We start from the raw sequence: 21,906 nt of genomic DNA on the forward strand, positions 1-21,906 counted from the left end.
AAATGCCTTTGCAGCAGAATTCTGTGGAAAGTAGGATACTAGCCAATTCACTCCAGTCCCTTTTTTGGGGCTGTTGCCTCCCTCTTACTGTAATTTACTACTGCCTCCCATGCTTAACCCCTAAAAACTCTTTCAAGAACATCTGCACTAATATTCTGAATGAGAACTTAACATCAATTAACTCAACCTCTGAATTCAAAACCAAAGTTGAGACTCCACAACTTCAGCCACACAGAGAATATGATATTAGATGCTTATGATCCTCTAATGTTACACCCTCTCGACCCTGGTACATCCAGGAGCTAAATGACAGCCAACATGCCATACGCCACCAGGAGAAGAAACAACAGTGCTCGCAGCAAAAGAAGACCCATTGATCCGGCACACTTTTGGCTACACTCTCATCCACGTCATGAACTACTGAGGGGACCCTGTGCCGAGGCAAACTATTCCAACATTCCAAAACGAAATGTACAGCAATCAACAACTTTTTCAAAAATGACAACACCAAAATCAGACAACATACATCTATACAGATAACATATACATACACACATAAAACATGGAAGTAGCTGACCTCAGCGCTATAATCCTTCAACACGTCCAAAAGGCCAGCTCATTTGAAGGGAATATCATATCATTATTATCAAAAGTGAAGTTAGCTGCCACTGCTCAACATCATCAATGTCTCCCTCACTTATGATTCCCTCAACAGCAGACAGATCCTACCTCTCCTAATGAAACCAAATTACTGTCCGATCACCCACCTACCAAATCTAGGGAACATCATTGAAAAGAAAGCTAAAGTATGAGTTACTTACCTTCGGTAACGATGTATCTGGTAGAGGCGTTGTCTAGTCGCAGATTCCTTAACTTAGAACATCCCCAGGCATGAGACTGGATCTGGAATTTTTTTGCAGCAGCACCTCTGCGCACCGGGGGACGGCGCCACACGACCCCGCCCTGACGTCGTCCACGTATGTGACGTCAGCGAGGTCATATAAGTCACTCCTGGCGCTCTGACGTCAGTTTTCTTCGGAGAAACTTTTCCGCGGCACAATGCGGAGTCACCAACCAAAAACTGTGAAAGTATGGGAACAGTGTGTGAGGGATGAAAAATCTGTGAATAAAGAAGGAGGATGGTGGAAAACACATCTGAAATACAGAACTACACTGCTTACATATAGCAGTGGAAGTTGTGAGAAAGAGCCCCGCAAGCTAAGCGAAGACCCCTCCCTGAGTGCAACAAGGGAAGAACATCTCAACAGACAGAAATAGACTGATAGTGCCATTTGGAACTGTGCTGTCCACTAAGAACGGAACATAGAAAGAACAATAGTCCACTGTAGGAAAGAATGAAAGACTGGCCTTTTCCCTCTAATAATGGAGGTTGGAAACAGAGCACAACTGACCCTCAAAGAGGATAACCACGAGGAGACCAGGATCCCCAGTTAGTAGAGAAGACGGAAGGAAGGGAAGGTAACTGGGGAGGAAAACGAGGATCCTCGTGAAACAAAAGGCACCATATCACAGGAAAGAAGCCCCTTGGCAGAAGTTACCCTTATATGGAATACTCTCAGTGGAGCGTAACAATCTGAACCCCGATGAGAGATAACCCAATGGCAACTGAAGAGGCCTGTGGAGAACACCACTAGACAAGGTCCTCGCAGAACAGGGAGGCTGGGTGGGTGTTAAGGAACACAACATAGACTTGCAGACAGTAATCAATGATCACTGCCATCAGAAGAACTGTCCCGCAGGCGTAGCTTCAACAAGAGTAGGTGAAAATTTGTGGAAAAAAAGGCATATTCCAAGGAAGAGGCCATAAACACCAAGTTAATGAATGGTGGGAAGAGTCTCAGAATCCAAGACCAACACTCCAGAAAGACACGTACAGCGTCGAACACCTAAAAGGGAGCATATGTCAATTTGGCAAATCACTCCAGTAAGTGGAAGCAAGGAGGAACCTATGGGCAAGTTGCAACAACTCAGAAAAGCTCCCCCACACATGGAGATATCTGTACAGACCTCGCAGCCTCGACAAGAGGTGGTGAAGTAGGAAGAGGATACCAAGGCAACCGGCATGTACACATGAATGTATAAACATACAACTATGTAGAGACAGAATGAGCCAGGAGCATGAACATGCATATACCGGACCATACCTAGAACAGTAAGGGCAGGTAGGAGCCTTTTTTGAAGAGGAGACCATGAAACCTCCAGAGGAGGTGGATCACCATGGGGTAAGCAGACGGCACCAGGGAAAAACATAGAACACCGTACAACGGACCACCAAGCAACGCATGGAGCCCACAGGATCTCCAGGCCCAGGTGAGATAAGCAAGGCTATATACTAGGGTACAAGTACCCCACATGGAGTATGCATACCCCAAACAACGGGGAACACCTCTTAGGGCAATAAGCCAGGCCAAAAGAATGCAGTAACAAACCGGACCCGTGAACTAAGTTCCGAGCTGTAATGACATTACCGAGCTGAGCCACCGGCTGAATACCACAGTCAGAGGACACAGCAATCCATGGAACACGGCCACAGAAGGCCAACAGGCAGCTGAAAGCAAAACGCATCCAAGATATGCCAATAAAAGGGTAAGCACCCTTGACCACAGAAAAAAGAAGAAGTAAGGTTCACTGCCCATGTTAAACACAGAGCGCATCTAAAGGATGGGAAGTGAAAAAGTACCACAGAAGACAGGTCTAAGAGGACCTAAGTGGGAGGACGAAAGCCCGCCAGGAGCCGGTGAACCGCAGACTCGGCATGAGCATCAAAGAGCAAAACCCCATCAAAGGGTAAGTCAACCAGTCGCTCCCGGATATTTTCAGGGAAGACGCTATCTCGCAACCAAGCGTGACACCTTAAGGCAACAGAACTAGCCATGGCTCGGCCCAAAGAATCCGCAGTATCTAAGGCTGAATGGATTGTGAATACGGAAAGGTCGCGGCCATCCAGGATGAGATGAAGGAGATCAACGCGAGCACCTTCGGAGGTGGCAGGAAACAAAGACTCTGCAGAGTCCCACAGGGCAGAGGTAGCCCAAGCCAAAACACACACTGTATTTAAGGACCATGGGCAGCACTAGTGGATGCAAAGACGTTCCTACCCTATGACTCAAGCCACCTAGACTCCCAAGAGGGAGGAAGCGTTAGAGGGGGCAGAGGAGGATAGGCAGTCTGCAACACAAACCCCTGCGCATCAGGGTGCACAAAAAGATAAAGCGGATCATGTGGAGCTGGACAGAGGTGGTGCAAAACTGAACAAGCCACCGGGTCACCTGAAGCAGGTCGGACCCAGGTGCCTAAGAGGGCATTATAAAGGGAAGACTCAAAAGGCAAAAGCGGCTTCACATTTCCGGACCCTCGGTCAAGCAAGGGGTCCACAGACAAAGGGGTAGAGGGGGTTGCATAATTAAAATGCGGGTGGCCAATGAGACAACTCTCAAAAAAGTAGCACCAGCCTTGATAGCCCTCCGCGGAGGGGACAACAACTCATCAGTGGGGGAGGGTTGTAAGCTGACCCTCCCAAGACACTGAGGGTGCGCCTAATGCCCCACAGAAGGAAGCCCCATGGAAGAATGAGGATCCTGACTGAGCTCCTGGGGAGGCGAACAGCCTGCCGGATCTTGCAGCTCCTGAGGAGGCTCCATAAATTCCAAGGGGGGCACTGGTAACACTAGCTCCGGTGACGCCACGCTGGAGGGCGGCACCGAACTCTCTCCAGAGACCTCTATAGAAGAGTCCACAACTCGGGGTCGAGCAGGCGCCAAAACGACACGTGTCGGCGCCGATCGGGCCTCGTCAGACGCCGACTCTGGCGTTGAGTCAGCGCCGGCCCGGAGCTGGCTCCGCCTCATCCACAACAGGCTCCAAATCCGGAGAAAGGAGTGGAGGCGAGTCTCCAGTGCCGGAACAGCGCCGACCCCGCATCCGGACATGAGACCCCCCGGAAGGCTGGGGCGTGCTCAAGCCAGGGCTATGAGCACCGGCAACCACCTGCAGCGCCACAGGAAGCCCCGCGGGGCTAGGCGGCCTAACAGCTCCACGTGGACCGTAGGCGGGGCCTAACCAGGCCGCGCCCTAACGACACCACATCTCCAACATTCCTGGGAGGCAAAGGCTCAATTGGCGCCAGAGGCGAACCCGCCGGCGAGTCCGTTGAAGAACCCACAAGAAGCGGAGGTCCCGAGGACACTCCAGGAACGGGAAAGGCTGGAATGAAGGCCTGCAAAGCATAGGCCTCCATTTGGGCCCGAGTCGCCTCCACACCCGGAAAGGGCGGATAGAAGGGGGACGGAATGTCCGGAAAGTTCCGGGAACCAGTGCCCCTGACAACAGGAGAAGGTGAGGTCGAAGACCTAGGCGACAAGCGCCTCGACTTAACAAGTGGAGAACAACGGCCCCTGACCCCAGAGGGCGATCGACGGAGGAACCGAACAGTAGAGGGACCGGCAGTCGATGAAGAGGCCGGGGGGCGAGACGACTCCGGCCGGGACAGCCGTGCAGAGAGAAGCTTCATATGGCGCTCCCGCCGAGACTTCGGTTTCAGACGTTGGCAGGCTTCACAGTCCGTGGAGTCATGGTGCTCGCCCAGACACCACACACAAATAAGATGCGGGTCTGTTGCGGACATTTGCCACAAACAGGAATTACAAGATTTAACCCCTTGGGCGCGGCCGCGATTCTGCGCCTGTGCGGCCGTTTTGTTGAGTGGGTGGGTTCATGACGGCCCCCAGCCGTCATCAGCACACGCCACCGTGCTGCATGACGGACGGGGGCCGTCATCAGCATGGAAGGGGTTAAAGCCCGAAGGCATCGCACACTGTTCCCGACACGAAGCGTCGAAAATGAGGCCTGAAAACAGGCCAGAGGAGCTCACTCCGCATCCGCGTTGCACGCGGAAAAGAAGGAAAACTGACGTCAGAGCGCCGGTGGGACTTATCTGACCTCGCTAAAGTCACGTACATGGACGACGTCAGGGCAGGGTCGTGTGGCGCCATCCCCCAGCGCGCAGAGGTGCTGCTGTAATACATTTCTAGATCCAGTCTCACGCCTGGGGATATTCTAAGTTAAGGAATCTGCGGCTAGATGTCTCTATCAGATAACCAGATTATGAGAAGACTAAGAGGAATATCCTCTTTCAGGTTTATCATTCAATGATTAGGCCTGAATGTAGTACAGCGATGGCAACATTCCTCTGGCTGATGAGTCATTACAGATCATGGGAACAGTAGACACTTATCCTGCTCTACCTTGCAGCATCACTAGACACTTCTGACCCAAAGTCCTTCTCACCCCCCTTGCTTTAAGAATGGCTTTAATTGTACTGTCCTGTAATGTTTGATGTCCTACCTAAACAAGAGATTCCAGGCTGAACAGATGAACTTCAGCAGATCTACGCTCATGTCTTTATCTTGGAGTGTTCCGCAAATCTCCATGCTCTCACCAATTATCTTTACCCTCTACATCAAACCCAACAGAGTCCTGCTGGACCGACAAGGATATCAAAATCAACTGCACTCTACAACACTCAGTTCCGTCTTGAACAATGACCATGTAAAATGGTTGCCAGCAACACTTCCAGCAAGGAATTCAAAGGTCCAACCGCAAGCTCAACCTAAAGACAGAATGTGTGTTCTTTGTCAATTGTCAATGACCACAAGCAACAATAAATGAAAATTTGACTCTGAGCAATGAATCTTGACGGCATCTCTCCACAACTCATCCACGTTGGCAAATGCCTGGGTTTCCTTATAGGCATGAACCTCAACTTAAGAACATACATTGCTCAAACTACCCCACCTCTAAAAGGTGAATGCCTTTCTCGTGGAAGTAGATTTCTTAACATGTGCCCCTCTTTGGTCCTATCCCATCTCCATCACACTTATTGTTGCAAAACATTGGATTTATGGTTGAAAATCTGTTGAAAACCCACCAGTACTGCAAACTTTCGGAAGTCTTAGGTTTAGAGCTAGGAGCTGAAAAAAGAATATTCCTAAGAGCATGGAAATGGGGTAATCATTGGAAATGTGGTGAACACACACAGGTTGTAATTTTGCAGGTTTTCACAAACATTCTCATTGGGTTTTCAAGCCCAATTTGCTCATTTATTATTTGTGCTAAAAATGCTGTAGTAAATGTGCAACCTAGGTGTCGCGTATTGCAGAGCATGCGTCTCAGGGAACACACGGGACACTGGATAGGGTTTCAGTGTTCTTTATTTGTCATGCATGATCGGAGTGCCTCAGCACGTCTGTCCTCGTCCTCGTCCAGCTCTTGTCTGTCCACTTCCTGTCCGTCCACAGGAAGTCCTGTCCAGTGACCTGGTCACTGCCCTGTGACCCACAGGGTCCTAGTGCCCTGCGTCAGTGGTCAGGTCACCACATCTCCCCCTTTGTCACAAACAGAACGTCTTTGTCACCTGTACAAATTCTTGGTACATTATCCTCAAGGGGATGAAGGAAATTGATAGATGGATGACGATAGGGATAGAGAGAGAGAGAGAGAGAGAGAGAGAGAGAGAGAGAGAGATAGAGAGAGAGATGCATATAGAGTCTCTATATTTCTTCTAGTAGTCTCCTTGTCTTCTTGCACTCTCTTCTTGGTCTTTGTTCTCTGCTCGATTCTTGTCCTTCGTTTTCTTCTTTTAGTGGCATTGTCTCTCTGCTTGTTCCTTGCTCTCTTTCTTCTGCTGTTGTCACTCGTTCTTCCTCTTCCACTTTGAACTCCTTGAAGTGGGAACTGTTTCTTGTTATTCTGTGATTGTCAGAAGCTGCAGTCACCATTGACCCTTTTACGTCAGTCACAACCAGTGGGTCTCTTGAGAACGGGCTGTCTGACTTCCTTTGTTGTTTCTGTCTCACCACCACCAGATCCCCTTCATTTAGCTGGTGTTCAGTTGCATTTCTCTTTTTGTCGGCATATTTTTTCATTTTCTCTTTTGCTTTGTGATCTCTTTCTGCAATGTCACTTCTATTCGTACTTTTTGTAACATCCATCTGAGGTATCCTTGTTTTGCTTATTCTCCCTAGCACCAGCTCTGCTGGGCACTTGCCAGTGGAGCTGTGAGGGGTGTTCCTATAGTCCCTTAGCACTTGACAAAGTGCTTGTCCAATTGATATCTGTGTCAGTTTTGCTCGCTGGATGGCTTTCTTGATCGTCCCCATGAATCGTTCGGCCATTCCGTTAGCCTGTGGCCACAAAGGAGTTATTTTCCGATGTTTGATCCCCAGGTAGTCCATGAATCTACGGAATTCCTCTCCGGAAAATGGAGGACCATTATCTGTTTTCAGTGCTTGTGGGGAGCCCCAGGCGGCAAACACGTCGTCTAACACTGGTAGGGTGGCACTTGCTGACGTCGACGATACTTCTCTCACTATTGGGAACCTTGAAAATTCGTCGATGACCACTAGCAGGTATTTTCCACTCTCCAAGGGCCCATAAAAGTCTGCTGCCAGCTCGGTCCATACTGCAGGTGGCAGTTCCGACATTTTCAAGGGTGTCGGCTTGGCAGGTGGTCCTGTTATTTGACAGGTGTGACAGTGTGATACCTCTTCCTCTACCATGTTGTCCAGTCCCGGGAACCATACTTTTTCTCTCAACATCTTCTTTGTCGCTACGATGCCTCGATGCGACTCGTGTGCTAGCTCAACTGTTCTCTTTCTCAGTCGACGTCGTATTACAATTCTTGAGCCCTTCATCAGGACTCCGTTTTCTGTTTCAGACAGCTCTTCGCTTATCTTTTTGAATGCCAGTAGTTCCTCTTTGTTGACTCCTTCCTCTGTGATAGTGTTGCTGTTGATGTGTCTCCATCTCTGCTGCCGTACCACCTTTCCGATGGCCTTCATTGTTGGGTCTCCTTTTGTTTCTCGCTATAGTTCCTCACTTGTTATTGATGCCGGAGTGTTCTGCCTCACGATGAAGTTGAGATATTCTTCTGCCATTGTGGTGCCACCTTGTTGATGGGGAAGCGGGTGTCGTGACATGTAGTCCGCTGGATTTTGGTATTTCCCTGGTTTGTGGACAATCGTGAAGTTGTAGTCCATCAACCTGATCCCCCATCGTTCAATTCTTGGTGGTATTTTGGCCTTTGGGTTTCCGTAGATGGTCACTAGTGCTTGATGATCCGTTACTATCGTGAACGGTTTTCCATATATGAACATGTGATAGTGCTCACATGCCCATACTACTGCCAAACTCTCCTTTTCTGGTTGAGAGTATGCCCTCTCAATGTCTGACAAGCTCTTGCTTCCGTATGCCACTATCTGTCGAGGTGAGTCTTTTCCAGGCTTGTGTTGTGCTAGTATTGCGCCAAGACCTACCGGGCTGGCGTCTACTGTCAATTCGGTGCATAGGCTCGGGTCAAAATATGCCAGGTGGTCGACTGCCGTTACTGACGCCCTTATTTCTTTGAACGCCCTTTGGCACTCTGGCGTCCATTCGAATGTTTGGCCCTGCTTCGTTAATTCTCTCAGTGGCGTGCTCACTGTCGCGAAGTCCTTTATATATCGCGCACAGTAACTGGCAAGGCCGAGGAATGAGCGCACGTCAGCAACATCTTTTGGTTCTTTTGTCTTTTCAAGGGTGTCTATTTTGCTGCGATCTGGTCTCATTCCTCTCTTCGAAAAGATGTGTCCGAAGAACACTAGTTCTTCTCGGCCCAGTTCGCATTTCTTTTCATTTACTGTTAGGCCCACCTCTACTAGCTGTGAACACACTTCTCTCAGGGCCTTATCGTGCTCCTCATCCGATTTTCCAAACACTAGGATATCATCACTATAGTTCAAGCTGTTTTTGATCGGCCTGATGATCTGCCTTATTGTTTCCTGGAATATTTCTGCTGCTGACGATATTCCAAAGCTTAATCTTTTGTAGCGAAATAGTCCGAGGTGCGTTGAGAAGGTCGTTATGTATCTGGACTGCTGGTCCAGCTCCAGCTGGTGGTACCCCTTGCATAGGTCGAGCTTGGAGAATTTTCTCATTCCCGTCAGGCAACTTATCATATCATCTAGATGCGGCCCTGGATGTCGTTCTCGTTCGATGGCTGTGTTGGGGATTCTCATGTCCACACAGATTCTAATTTGTGCGGCGTCTTTTTTTTGGCACCGCCACTATTGGGGACACCCAGGGCGTTGGCCCCTCTGCTGGCTCAATGATGTCCTGTTCCAACAGTGCCTTTATTTCTTCCTCCACCTGAGGTTGTAGATGGATGGGCACCCTTCGGTGGTGCTGGGCCACTGGCCTAACTGATTCATTTATGTGCAGAGTTATTTGTCTTCCTTTCAGCTTTCCAAGTCCGTTTGTTAGCTTTGGGTACTCTTGTAGTATGTTTTCTCGGCCAGACATGTGATACGTCATCTTTAGTAGGCCCATGATCTTCGCCGTTACATTGCTCAGTAGACATGGTGCGGGAATGTCTCCTCGTAGCACATGTATTTCTTCTGTGACAGTCTTGCCCTTGTGCGTCATGGTGTCCGTGAATTTTCCCATGTTCATTACTGGACTCTGTGCACCCCTGGTGAATACTCTGACATTTGACGGTTGTAGTGGTGGTTTCCTCTTCATCTTATCATATTCTGTGGCACACATGATGTTACACGTGGCCCCACTGTCCAGTACAAACTCTGTTTGGTGAGGTCCTACGTCGATGGTCACCCAATCCGTCTTCTTTATCGACTTCCTATCCACCAACCTGATGTGCTCCTCTTTATACCCTTCGTCCGTGGACATGAGGTATAGGCGTTCTACCTTTCCTGCTGCTTCTTCTTCTTCTTCTTCTCCCGACTCCAATGACGAGCTCCTGGTGGTCGCTTCCATGTGCCGTACATGTGTGTTTGTTGTTGCTCTTGCTCTCCCTGACCGTCCTCGGTCATTTCGGAACTGTGCCCCTTGGCACATGGTGGCAAAATGGTTGCTTTTGTTGCATTTCCTGCATGTCTGACCAAATGCCGGGCATGGTCCCCGGTGTGGAAAGTCCAGACCGCATCTGTGACATTGGAAACCTTGTTTTCTTGTCACTTGTTCCTTTGACCCTCTCTTCCAGTTGCTCGTCTTGCTTGTATCTGTCATTCGGTGTACCTGTTCTCCTCTCCGGTCCATCTGCCTGGCTTGTACCATTGCCCTTGCTTCAGCTCTCGCTAGATCTAGAATTTTTTCTAGAGTGATGGGTTCTTTAAGTAGTCTTGTGCGAAATTCTGTGTCGCGACAGCCTTCTATCAGTTTTAGGCGAAGGGCCTGTTCATTGTCATAATTTTCAAATTCGCAGTGAGCCACTAGCTTTCTCAGCCTGGTAGCAAAATCGTCCATGGACTCGTCGGGCTGTTGAAATGCCATGTTGAAGCTATATCTTTCAAAGTCGACGTTTCTTTGAGGGTCAAACTTGGTCGTTAGACATTTTATCAGTTTTTCGTATGTCTTTATTTCGCTCGGGGGCAGTGTTATGAGGAGGTCATCCACCTCATCCCCCACTAGGTTTAGGAATAGTCCTAGTTTTTTTCCTTCCACTACGTCGGTCGCCTCCATGTATCGCTCAAATTTCATAATCCTCTTCTCCCATCGTATTCCCACTTGTGGCTCTGATACACTGAAAGGCATTGGCGTGCGATATTGCGCACTTTGCTTTGTTTCTGGCATTTTCTTTCTTTCCTTTCGTTGCCTTTGTACGTATTTCTTTCAGATCTTTTGTTACTTTCCTCTTGTTTCCTCTTTTATCCTTTTCTTTCGTTCTTGATGATGCAGTGACTTTCACTTCTTTTTATACCCTGTGTGCTTCTATCTATTTTCCTTGCAGTGACTTTCACTTCTTTTTATACCCTTTGTGCTTCTATCTATTTCCTTGCCTTTCTCCTGGCTGCCCTTTTGTATTTCCTTTGTGGGACACTTGCCCCTTTGTATTCCTTCTTATTTCCTTTATTTCCACGTTTCCAGTAGCTTCTATTTCTTATTTTCCTCTTTCTCGAGCGTTTTGCCTGTTTCCAAGATGGCCGCTCGTTTTCCTGCTCTTCCTATTGGTCTGTTCGCCTGACCTTAAGATGGCCGCCAACTCTCGCGATGCTTCAGACCCACTCCTCTCTTGCGCCTGACTTCAAAATGGCCGCTCCTCGTTGCTGCTCTCTCATTGGTCTAAACCGCCTGACCCCAAGATGGCCGCCGAGACTCTCGCGAGAGCTTGCGCCAATTTCTTTTCTTTCGCGCGCTTCTCCTCAGCGCTTACCCGAACAGATGGGGCTCAGATGGCGGTCAGTCGGCTGTCAGTCGGGGTGGGCTCCCGCGTCGCTGCACGTTATCGAGGGGGCCGCTCTTCCTTCTCTGTCGGCGAGGCAGTGTTGGCTTCTCGTTTCTGGCTGTTCTTCCACGACGGACACACACGTGGGATCTTCAGGTACCTTCGTCGCCAGTTGTCGCGTATTGCAGAGCATGCGTCTCAGGGAACACACGGGACACTGGATAGGGTTTCAGTGTTCTTTATTTGTCATGCATGATCGGAGTGCCTCAGCACGTCTGTGCTCGTCCTCGTCCAGCTCTTGTCTGTCCACTTCCTGTCCGTCCACAGGAAGTCCTGTCCAGTGACCTGGTCACTGCCCTGTGACCCACAGGGTCCTAGTGCCCTGCGTCAGTGGTCAGGTCACCACACTAGGTGTGAAAATGCCCCTATTTTCTTAACAAATCACATTATTTCACTGTGTATCAAACTGAAAATGTGTTAACAATGAGTGTGTCATATTTACATATCCCCACCCTCTTCTCTCTTCACAAACGTGTTCTGTAATCTGGTCTCAAACAGCCATCATAATATTCCATGTTCAGAAACTCATGTTTGAAAAGTTCTTTGATACAAACTTTTCTGAATTGAAACACCCCAGTTCTCCTCGCCTGAGCTATTTCTAATCACCCGAAAAAATTGTTGAATCATCTTCTCCACTGTTCAAAGTATATTTACACCTTTAAAAATGTGCTTGTGAGTTTGCCTGCTACCATCTTCAACGTGGGCTTTGCTAATATTCTTCCAGGACAGGAATACATAAATGAATGTTTGTCAGCCTTCCTACATCATGTCCAATTCGGCACCCCGCTGCATTAGATATGATGTGTGAATGAGTCGCTCCAGTTTTACACATCTCTCAGAGGTACTAACTGGTTGGGAACTCATTTGTTCTCCTTACAGACCAGTCGGCTGCTCAGCATTGTATATAAGACCACCAACAAGTGCAACACACCTGGCGGTGGTGATATGTAGTGTTATGTTCTCCACCTGGAACAATCTGGTAAAGTGACCCTAAGATTATAATTTAGATGGTGGGGGCGTCACTGGATTGCAAGGCCTTGGCCACCACTTCTTTAATCCATTTCACATGAGACCGTAAGTGTCATGTGGCCTTTGAGTGTCAGAGCAGATAGCAACATAATAACCGGTGAATGACTGCCACTTGTGGGGCTCACCGTCAAGGTCATTGATATATTAAAATAGCACATGCTGAGAATTAGGGAACTGTCAGAGGGCCTAACTTAAAACATTTATGGTTTCCCATGCTCCATGATAAACATTCTTGATTACCAGACATCTGAAGACTGAAGTCACATACCAAACTAGACGTAATGCAAGTTATTGAGTTGGGTTTATCCACTCACTCAGCACATTCAACACAAAAAGCGAATCCTCACCTGATTGGCCTTTTCAAGGTTAGTCATGATCATGCCCAGCTCGTCTGCCCTGAAATAACAAATCAAAAAACAAGACAGTTGTTAACAACACCTTTTTATACCTTACACACACAATTTTATTTTTAGACAATTATTTTTGAGTTTGCCTTGGGATATCTTCCACTGTGAGAGAGTCTATAATGCTATGTTGCCTTCCAGGCTGCACGGTAGAAATTTGCTGAACCCCTGGTGTGACGGCTGTGGCGCACAATATCGGATTCCATTAGATACACTTGAGGATGGCGTGACGCATACCCTTGGCTCTAACTAGGATGTGCTCGAATGATCCTCACAGCCTCTTTGCTGTATTTAGGTTTGGCTAGACTTCTCCTCAAAGCTCCTTGGGTGCCCTTGGGTTTGGCCAAACGCGTTCTCACATTCTTTAACCAGCCTTGCAGAACCTTTCTCCAGCATGTATATGTGACCAACCTGCCCAAGTGTGGTTATAAAAAGATTTGAATCGACGCAACACATGGTAGCGACATCACATTATACGGTGGCTGTATCATGCAAAGCCTTTGAAAGGCGTCGGCAATTGTGATCAAAGGCAAAATTATTTACAGCAAAACTATGTACCGATGGTATATCAAATTATCAAAGAACATCTGCTTTGGTATTACATGATTAAGTGTCCTCTCTCCGTAGCATAATGTGAATGAAAAATATGTTGCAGTGTGTTAGAGAAACTGGCAAAATATTTGAACAGCTGTAATGCTTGGCAGGCTCTGCTGCTGGTATGTGCCAAAGCCGGGTAGGGGATGTTCCTGACTCATAACTACGTGTGGCATCCCCCCAATAAAGAACCGAGAAGCAAATGTACATTTAATGTACTGAAACTGGTTGATGCTTTTTTTTATATATCAAAATTCACAGCACGTAAGTATTTTTGTATTTATTTATATTGCCTACAGTAAGCAAATTGAATTGGCTCGAGATTACTTATGCAAAGATGTAGATTAGTTTCACTGGGAGTAAAATCTTTTTTTTCTGGCCTTTGCCACTGTACACAAAGGAAAGACAGTAGCGCTGCAAACCAAGCAGTGTATGTCGTCTAAAATGAAGAAGGGGAAATGGCGCACCATTCGTATGGTCTACGTTTGCATCTCTTTGATAGCCATAAACAACAACAAAAACATGAACTTGGGTATATTTGGCCTTACATAAATGGATATATGATATTTTTTTTAATTCTTATCCTTATAAATTCCAATTTGCAAGAAAATCAAATTGCAACATATCAATGCCACTTCAGTGACTAGAGGGCCAAATAGCTGGGTACGAGAATTGAACAAAGAATAAGTGGCCTTGGCTAGCCATACTTTTCAAATACTTCACGCTGGAAGTAGATCGTGAGCTTGGGGATCATCAGAAACATTGCTCTACAGAGCAGGACACACAATACTGACGTGGTCACCAAACGAGGGACAGTCGGGCATGCCAACAAATGGTCACCAAAGCTGGAACAATGGAAATTAGGGATAGTCGGGTATCCAACATTCAAGGGACATGATATTCTGGCCTCAATGTATAGATTATTTTACTTAAGGACGGGCTTATTTGAGGGCTTATTTGAAGAAAATTTCCATACAAGTGAATATGTAGTCCTGAAAGGAACAAGGAGTTCTAATTAAAAAGCGAAGGTGGCAGTGGCGGCTCCTCCACTAAGGCGGAGGAGTGTTGCCCCACTGCGCAAAAAGAAAATGATAATACCGTATCGTTACTGTCATTTTATTTATCTTATTGCATGCAGCCCGTGTGCAGTGTGGGAAGGGGCTGGCCAGAGCAGGGTAGGAGTGGTTTGCACTCCCAAAGTGCGCATGAACTGTTTGGCCGTCCCTCTTGTGCATTTTGCATGTTCTTACCAGGCTGCATTACACATGCAAAAGCTCCCTGTTCGAGTCTGAGAGCCGGCCCATGGCACTCAGACCAATCACAACGCTGCATTGCAGCGTTGTGATTGGCTCAGGGGAGCCTGTGTGCCGGTTGCTTCCTGATGGCGTCCGGACTGCAGGACGGAAGAGGACCTAGGGGAGGTGGCGGCCAGCCAGCCGTTTTAAGGTAAGATTTTTTTTTTTAATTAACCTCCCCTCGTCCGATGTCCGGTAGCATCGCTACTGGAACAAGGTAAGCTTCTAATTTCACGCCGACTTTGGGCGCTCACAGTTACTCTGTACATGGATGCTCCAGTGAACAGTCCTCTTTTTAGTCACATGAGCAAATTTTCCTCCTTTCTAAGCTGTGGCAACCTGGGGTGCAAATCAAGCTGCCCTTCACTATAGATAAACTAAAGTTGACTCCAATATGCAGAAGGGACCGCAGGCACACTAAAAATAAAGCTGAGCCCTAATACTGAATGCACCCACTGGGGCCAGATCTTTCATTAGGGCAGCCCACAAACTGAGGACTTTAAAGGGGCATCCTGTGAGCAATGTCACAATACATCCCAAAACCCAGGCTGACATCATCCGACAAAGCCAAGTTCTAGATTACCTCTTGTTGGTGATTGGTAGCGGTAGAGAACTAGGTAATTGGAGGAGTTTTTTAACCCATTTAAGCCCTGGGTGAAAGTGAATGTTAATGACAGCTCTGACAACATTTAGCAGCAGGCGAGCGTTTCCCACGCGTGCCTACACATCTTTTTTTAACCAGGAAGTTTGAGTGACTTGTTCAATGTCAGTGAATCGCTCCTTGAAAGTATACTTGCTTTGGGAAATGCTAATTATAACTTCTAATTAACACCTCCTATGAATACAGGACTCCAGGGGTTTAGCTACAAATCAAGTATGAAGTTCATATTCCAGGGGTTCAACTCATTCATGAAGGATGGGAAAGAAACAAGGTTGTAACAGGAGTAGATGATAATAACTCCCCACCCACAGGAGTTGATGGAACGAGGGACCATAGCATTTTGTAAACAATGATATGCGCAAAGGACCCAGTGGTTGCTTCTTGGGTTAACACTCTGATACATAACATACAGAAGCAGAAAGTGACATTTCTGAAACACAACAGCTGAAGGTATTTGAATTTTCATTTGCTGTCACAAATGTGTGCGTTTTCATTTGACGTCACAAATTTGACATCATAAAGGTATTTATACACTAGCAAACTGGTGTTGAAAAAGAACAATTGGCAATTCTCAAATATATAGTACATCTACACTTGTAGTAGTATCCCTAAGAATGGATGCAGAGTTACTAATTCTGAAAACTCAGTCAAGACTAGCAATAATCCCGGACGCCTGCACCAGTTACAGGTCACGTGACTGGTCTAAATGTTGACATGTTTTACTGCACTGCTTCCTCATTGTGCAATCATACAAACTGGACAATTACCACGTGGGAAAAGCAACCCTGCTGGGCAATTGCTGTATTTGAATTTACTAGAAGGATTTATTTTTCGCGACTTTCACGTACTGAATGCTGGGACTTGTAATTCTAATTTAATATTGAGATAAACAGTTCTACAAGTCCCACGTCAATGCTGTAAAGCAAAGAATCTGGTCTGGATAAGTTACTTACATATGAAAGTGGGAAACTTCAGAGCTCTGGCAATGGCGGTATTGATCTGACTTTATGCTTGGCTTCATGATGTTTCATTTTGGCTGAAGGTTAACCAATATAAATTGCTAAAAATAACCGTATTTTGCCACATTGCATCACAACAGGTCTAAATATAGTTGTATGGAGGGGGCCCACGGAACCAGTGTTAGGCAAGCAATAGCATGGACCACTCAACCTATTTCCTATTTCGCAGCTTCTGTAGCGAATGATCTAAGCATGCTCAGTGCCTGAATAAATACAGGTGCCCAAAGTGTTCTTAGGAGGCCACGACTGGCTGTGCCAAACGCAAGGGTGGTCACAGATTCCAACTTATTCAGAAAGAACATTATTTTTGGGAAACAATACATCGGTATATACCTCCTCATACAGAAAGCCGAATAAAAACAACACTATTCTGGCATACATTATCCAACGACGCTCACTAAGGGATTCGCTACCATACTGCAAATTTTTACGCATTATGCGTAATTGTAAGTGCAAGGAAGATTTTTTCAAAGAAAGATACTCTCTAATAAACTCTTAGCCCATGGTTATCACAAACAATAGGTGAAACGTTCAGCACCAGTTCCGAATATGCTTCCCAAGGTATTAAAAACATTGGACAATGCTTCTTGCAGGGGACCTTTCATGTGATGTTCCGATGTTTGTCTCTAAAAAGGGAAAATAATGTAAAAGATAATCTGGTTCGCGCTGCCATTCCCACTATGGAACCCATGTTGTCTCTCACTGACCATTAGGGCATTCCCCCTGTCATAGCCCATTATAAATGTGCTGGACGCAGCTTCTGTTATTTCACTATTCAGACAGAGGTTTTCACTCACAACATTAGGGGTACACTTACAAACATTGTCCAATTGCAATATGGTTAATATATATTCCATACCCCTGTTTGGGGTAGCTGTCGCGCTTTATAAGCTTCCGTATTATTATTATTATTATTATTGCTAATATGGTCTAGGGCTCATAATATATGTTAGAGTCCTGATGATGATTCCTGGTATTTGTTGAGGGTCGAAACAGCGTCGACTGATTATACCGCAGACCCACTTTTGAATATATCATTTGTTATGACGGGCTGTGTTCTTGTTATTTTGACAAACAGGATAATCACATTTATCACATGTGTGTCACTGATTAAGGAGCACTGAGTGCTTGTTCTGCACTGGCACTCACCACACCAATTTTGTGACTTTAATTGTTTAATTCATTACAATTTTCACTTGACAACACATCATTTCTGCATATTCCTTTAATTAGGGACCTCTGTTTCTGTTTCTTCCAACTACCCCAGTACCCTGGAGATTACTGGGTTTCCCTGGTATTAGAAAATTACCTCCAGTCAGGAGCATCTTATCAAGTATTTAAGACTGAACTCAACACAAAGTCCAACACAGTGCATTCGCATAAATTCTGATTATGGTTAAGGATCCTCTTATTGTCCTTCCCCTTGGAGCGGAAACCTGCACCTAGAACGACATCCGTATGTTTGATGTGTCAATGGCCCACCCCACACAATCAGGCCCACCCCGCACAGTCCCCAATAACACGACCAGCTAGCATCCATCATGCCCTTGGTGCATATTGTGCAGCAGACGTGGAATAATGACACTGGTTGCATCTGGCGCCTACCCAGCCCCATCACACTTGACAAATACCGCATTCAGGATGAAAGATGTCGACTGCCGCTAAAAGAAGCTGTTTTTGTATTCTGACTCTGAGCTTTTCTTTGTTAAACAAAATGTAGTCACTTACTTTGATGCAGCTTCTTTGTCATATTTACACCGCAGGTCAAGTAGCTCCATCCGGGTTGTCTTCAACGCTGACCAATAAAAACAAATGCAGAATATAAGTGGGATTTGCAATAAACTTAATATAAATAAATATAAAAATTGAGGACATTTATTCGATTTTCCTTTTATTTTTGCACTCATTCCCTCCCAAGCCAGTGGGATTGCATTCTATTTACCATTTGTAAGACAATCAGACACATATCGTGGTTTCCAAGCACTACATTCAGCAATATGTCAATCAATCAATCAATCGATCATTACATTTATATAGCGCGCTACTCACCCGGAGGGTCTCAAGGCGCTGGGGGGGGGGTCCGCTACTGCTCGAACAGCCAGGTCTTGAGCTGCTTCCTGAAGGCGAGGTGGTCCTGGGTCAGGCGGAGGTGGGTCGGGAGGGAGTTCCAGGTCTTGGCGGCCAGGTAGGAGAAGCATCTTCCTCCTGTGGTGGCTCTTCGGATGCGGGGGACGGCGGCGAGGGCGTGGCCGGTCGATCGAAGTTGGCGTGTGGGAACGTAGAAGTTGAGGCGGCTGTTGAGGTATCCTGGGCCATGGTTGTGGAGGGCCTTGTGTGCGTGGGTGAGGAGACGGAAGGTGATTCTCTTGTTGATCGGGAGCCAGTGCAGATCTCTCAGGTGTCCGGAGATGTGGCAGCGACGGGGGATGTCCAGGATGAGTCGAGCTGAGGCGTTCTGGATCCGCTGGAGTCTCTTCTGGAGTTTGGCAGTGGTTCCGGCGTAGAGGGCGTTGCCGTAGTCTAGACGGCTGGTGACGAGGGCCTGTGTGACCGTCTTCCTGGTCTCGGTGGGGATCCACCGGAAGATCTTACGTAGCATGCGCAGGATGTTGAAGCATGACGAGGAAACGGCGTTGACTTGTCTGGTCATGGAGAGGGAGGAGTCCAGGATGAAGCCCAGGTTGCGTGCGTGGTCTGTCGGTTTGGGTGCGCTGCACAGGGCGGGGGGCCACCAGGAGTCGTCCCAGGCGGAGGGTGAAGATCCCAGGATGAGGACTTCCGTCTTGTCCGAGTTCAGTTTCAGGCGGCTGCTCATCATCCATTTGGCTACATCTGTCATCCCTTCGTGTAGGTTGGCTCTGGCGGTGGCGGGGTCGTTGGTGAGGGAGAGGATCAGCTGGGTGTCGTCGGCGTAGGAGATGATGTTGAGTTTGTGATGGAGTGCGATGGCCGCGAGGGGGCTCATGTAGGCGTTGAAGAGGGTTGGGCTGAGCGAGGAGCCTTGAGGGACGCCGCAGCTTCGGTGGCTTCTGATTTGAACGGGGGGAGGTGGACTCTCTGTGTCCTTCCGGCGAGGAACGAGGTGATCCATTCTAGTGCCTTTTCCTGGATTCCGACGTTGCTGAGGCGCTGCACTAGGGGGCAGTGGCAGACGGTGTCGAAGGCTGCGGAGAGGTCTAGGAGGATGAGGGCCGCTGTCTCTCCGTTGTCGAGCAGGGCTCGGATGTCATCGGTAGCTGCGATCAGGGCGGTCTCGGTGCTGTGGTTGGCCCGGAAGCCAGACTGCGAGGGGTCGAGGGATCCGTTCGTCTCGAGGAAGGCGGCCAGCTGCTTGTTGACGGTCTTCTCGATATGTCTAGCCACCGTAGCCAGAATATATTAATTAAGTGGAAAAGTTTTAATTAAACCCGATTGTCATGCAAGGCATCCCATGTAGGATTTGCTAAACATTGAGTCTTGCGGCTTTAACCCTAACCTGGCTAGCCCCAGCCTTACATACTGCCAAGGACAATACAATAAAAATCAATTCACAGTCGATGTTTGTAAGAAAACATATGTATGCAACAGCTTTAAAATGAGTTAAAATGTAGCTACCCAATGATGTTATTATTTCATAAACATATTCTTTCAGATTTTTATTATGTGAGGCGAGAGAGTCCTTGCTGTACCAACCAGGCTTTCCAGTCAGTGCCCAGAATCAAATCAACAGGAGGAAACCTAGAAGAAAGAGTTAGAACCCTCTGTGGCAAAGCCTCAAAAAACATCAGGAATTAAAAAAATGTCAATAGTTCCTTGAAAAACAACCATCTTTCTTTCAGTTAATCTCCTCCCTCTTCCCGCATTTTCATCCAGTCGTGCCTGTTGTATGTCCAACAGTTTGAGCACTTCAACGTACAAAAAAATTAATGGCAATGTCAAGCTCTTGTTTTGGAAGTAAACAAGTTAGTCATCTATGGCGTTTGTGGTTGAGACCACCAATGTTCTTCTTCCTCACATAGCTTGAGTTAAAGTCAGAATTTAGGGGGGCGTGGCCAAGATGGCGGCGGAGTAGGACGTGCTTTTGTGTCCCTACGGCGCCTGGCCGTCCTAAGCATTGAAAAGCACCCTTCTCGGAGCCCGGTTACCGACGTTTGTGCACCTCTACCTCTTCCTGAGGCGGCGTGTCCTGCTATCGGCGCTCGACCTTTCCGCCGACGAAGAACCAGGAGTGGCTCTTGGTGCGCCCGCACCGTGGCGGCCATTGGCCGGTGACGCAGAGCTGCCGCAGGGTCCTCCCGAGAGTGAACGCAGGTCGGGGACACATCTGGGGCCCCATCGGCGAGCCGAGAGGTGATCGGGAGAGAGGGCGCAGCCGGGCAGCGCTCTGCAGCGGCGCCCCAGTAAAGTGCAGGGAAACGAGCACCCAGCGTGGAAGGAGCGCGGTCCCCGGCCCGGCGGCCTACGCGAGGCCGTGGCTTCTGGGCCCGGACGAGTCTGCGGAGAAGAGCGGAGTGATCGACAGACCGCCGCCCGGTAGGGAGCTCCAGTGGGTGCGAGTGTTGGCAATCTTCGACGCAGGTGCGGCCTGCCCCATACACGACCTGTCCCGGGTCGGAGCGGATCTCCCGGACTTGGATGCCGGACTCTCATTGCCGGTGGGGGCTGGAACTGGACCCAGCTATTCAGGTGCGTGAGAGATGTACCCCAGTTGCGCAGCCCTGCGAGCGGTGATGCTGAGCTGCCCACGCTGAGGCCGGACCTTTAGGGCCTACTGAGGACTCCATCACCTGTGCAGGTGGGCCTTGGCTGGTGCGCGCTGTGCCCCCACCCCGCACAGTATCGTTCCGCGCTCCGGCCCTGTTTATTGACCGACTGGGTGACGGCTGGGGCTGTGGAGTGCTCCATTGAAGCGAAGGGCTGCCGGTGCCGGCCTCTCTGCCTGGGTAGTGCCGAGCTTGGAGGCCTCACGGTGAAGGGAGGCGCGTTGGACTGGTGTGAGGCCTTGCTGGACGCGTGGGCACCTGGGCCTGGCTGAGCGAGTGGTGCTGTGGTCTCCCCTGGGTCGGGAGCGTAGTGCGGAGGAGAGGCCCACGGTGACCTGCCATGGCAGCGGCTAGACTAAAGAAAGACGATCTGGGCAAGGACGGCTTGCCGAAGAGTGCGGTGCAGGCCGTGTCACCGGCAGCTGACAAGTCCCCGGGTCGGAGTCAGACGGAGGAGCCCGCGACCAAAGCCTTTATGCTGGAACTCTTTGCGGCAATCAAGGAGGACATTGCGGGGCTGCGCACTCAGCTAGCCGCAGACCTGAGGGATGTTCGAAGGGATGTAGATGATATAGGAGAGAGAGTAGCCACGCTGGAAGAGCACGATCTTGAGACAGGGGGCGACATTCATCAGCTTCAGCAGGACGTCATCCGACTGACCGAGCAGAACCCTCGACCTTCAGGCCCATGCGGAGGACCTGGAGAACCGGTCCCGCCGCAACAATATCCGGATCAGAGCGGTGCCGTGGAAGGGCGAGGGAACAGATCTGCGTGAGTATGTCGAGGCCCTCTTTAAGCAAATCCTGCAGGATGAGGAGGTGTCGGAGATTCGTATGGATAGAGTGCATTGTGTGGGTCTGCCGAAG

General features: G+C 48.4%; 1 protein-coding gene across 4 annotated transcripts in view; it reads right to left on the minus strand.

The window, feature by feature from the left end:
- The window catches only part of CUX2 (cut like homeobox 2), an 854,685-nt gene that overhangs the window by 133,727 nt on the left and 699,052 nt on the right, over positions 1–21,906 (minus strand). For all 4 annotated transcript variants that reach the window (XM_078667470.1, XM_078667473.1, XM_078667472.1 and 1 more), the window contains 2 exons: positions 18,027–18,093; positions 12,673–12,721 (listed from right to left, as the gene is read on the minus strand). In XM_078667470.1, the coding sequence (XP_078523596.1) occupies positions 12,673–12,721; positions 18,027–18,093 (116 nt within the window). The remainder of the gene's footprint in view (positions 1–12,672; positions 12,722–18,026; positions 18,094–21,906) is intronic.

This window comes from Lissotriton helveticus, chromosome 11 (genome assembly GCF_964261635.1).
Source record: "Lissotriton helveticus chromosome 11, aLisHel1.1, whole genome shotgun sequence".
Taxonomy (NCBI): Eukaryota; Metazoa; Chordata; class Amphibia; order Caudata; family Salamandridae; genus Lissotriton; species Lissotriton helveticus.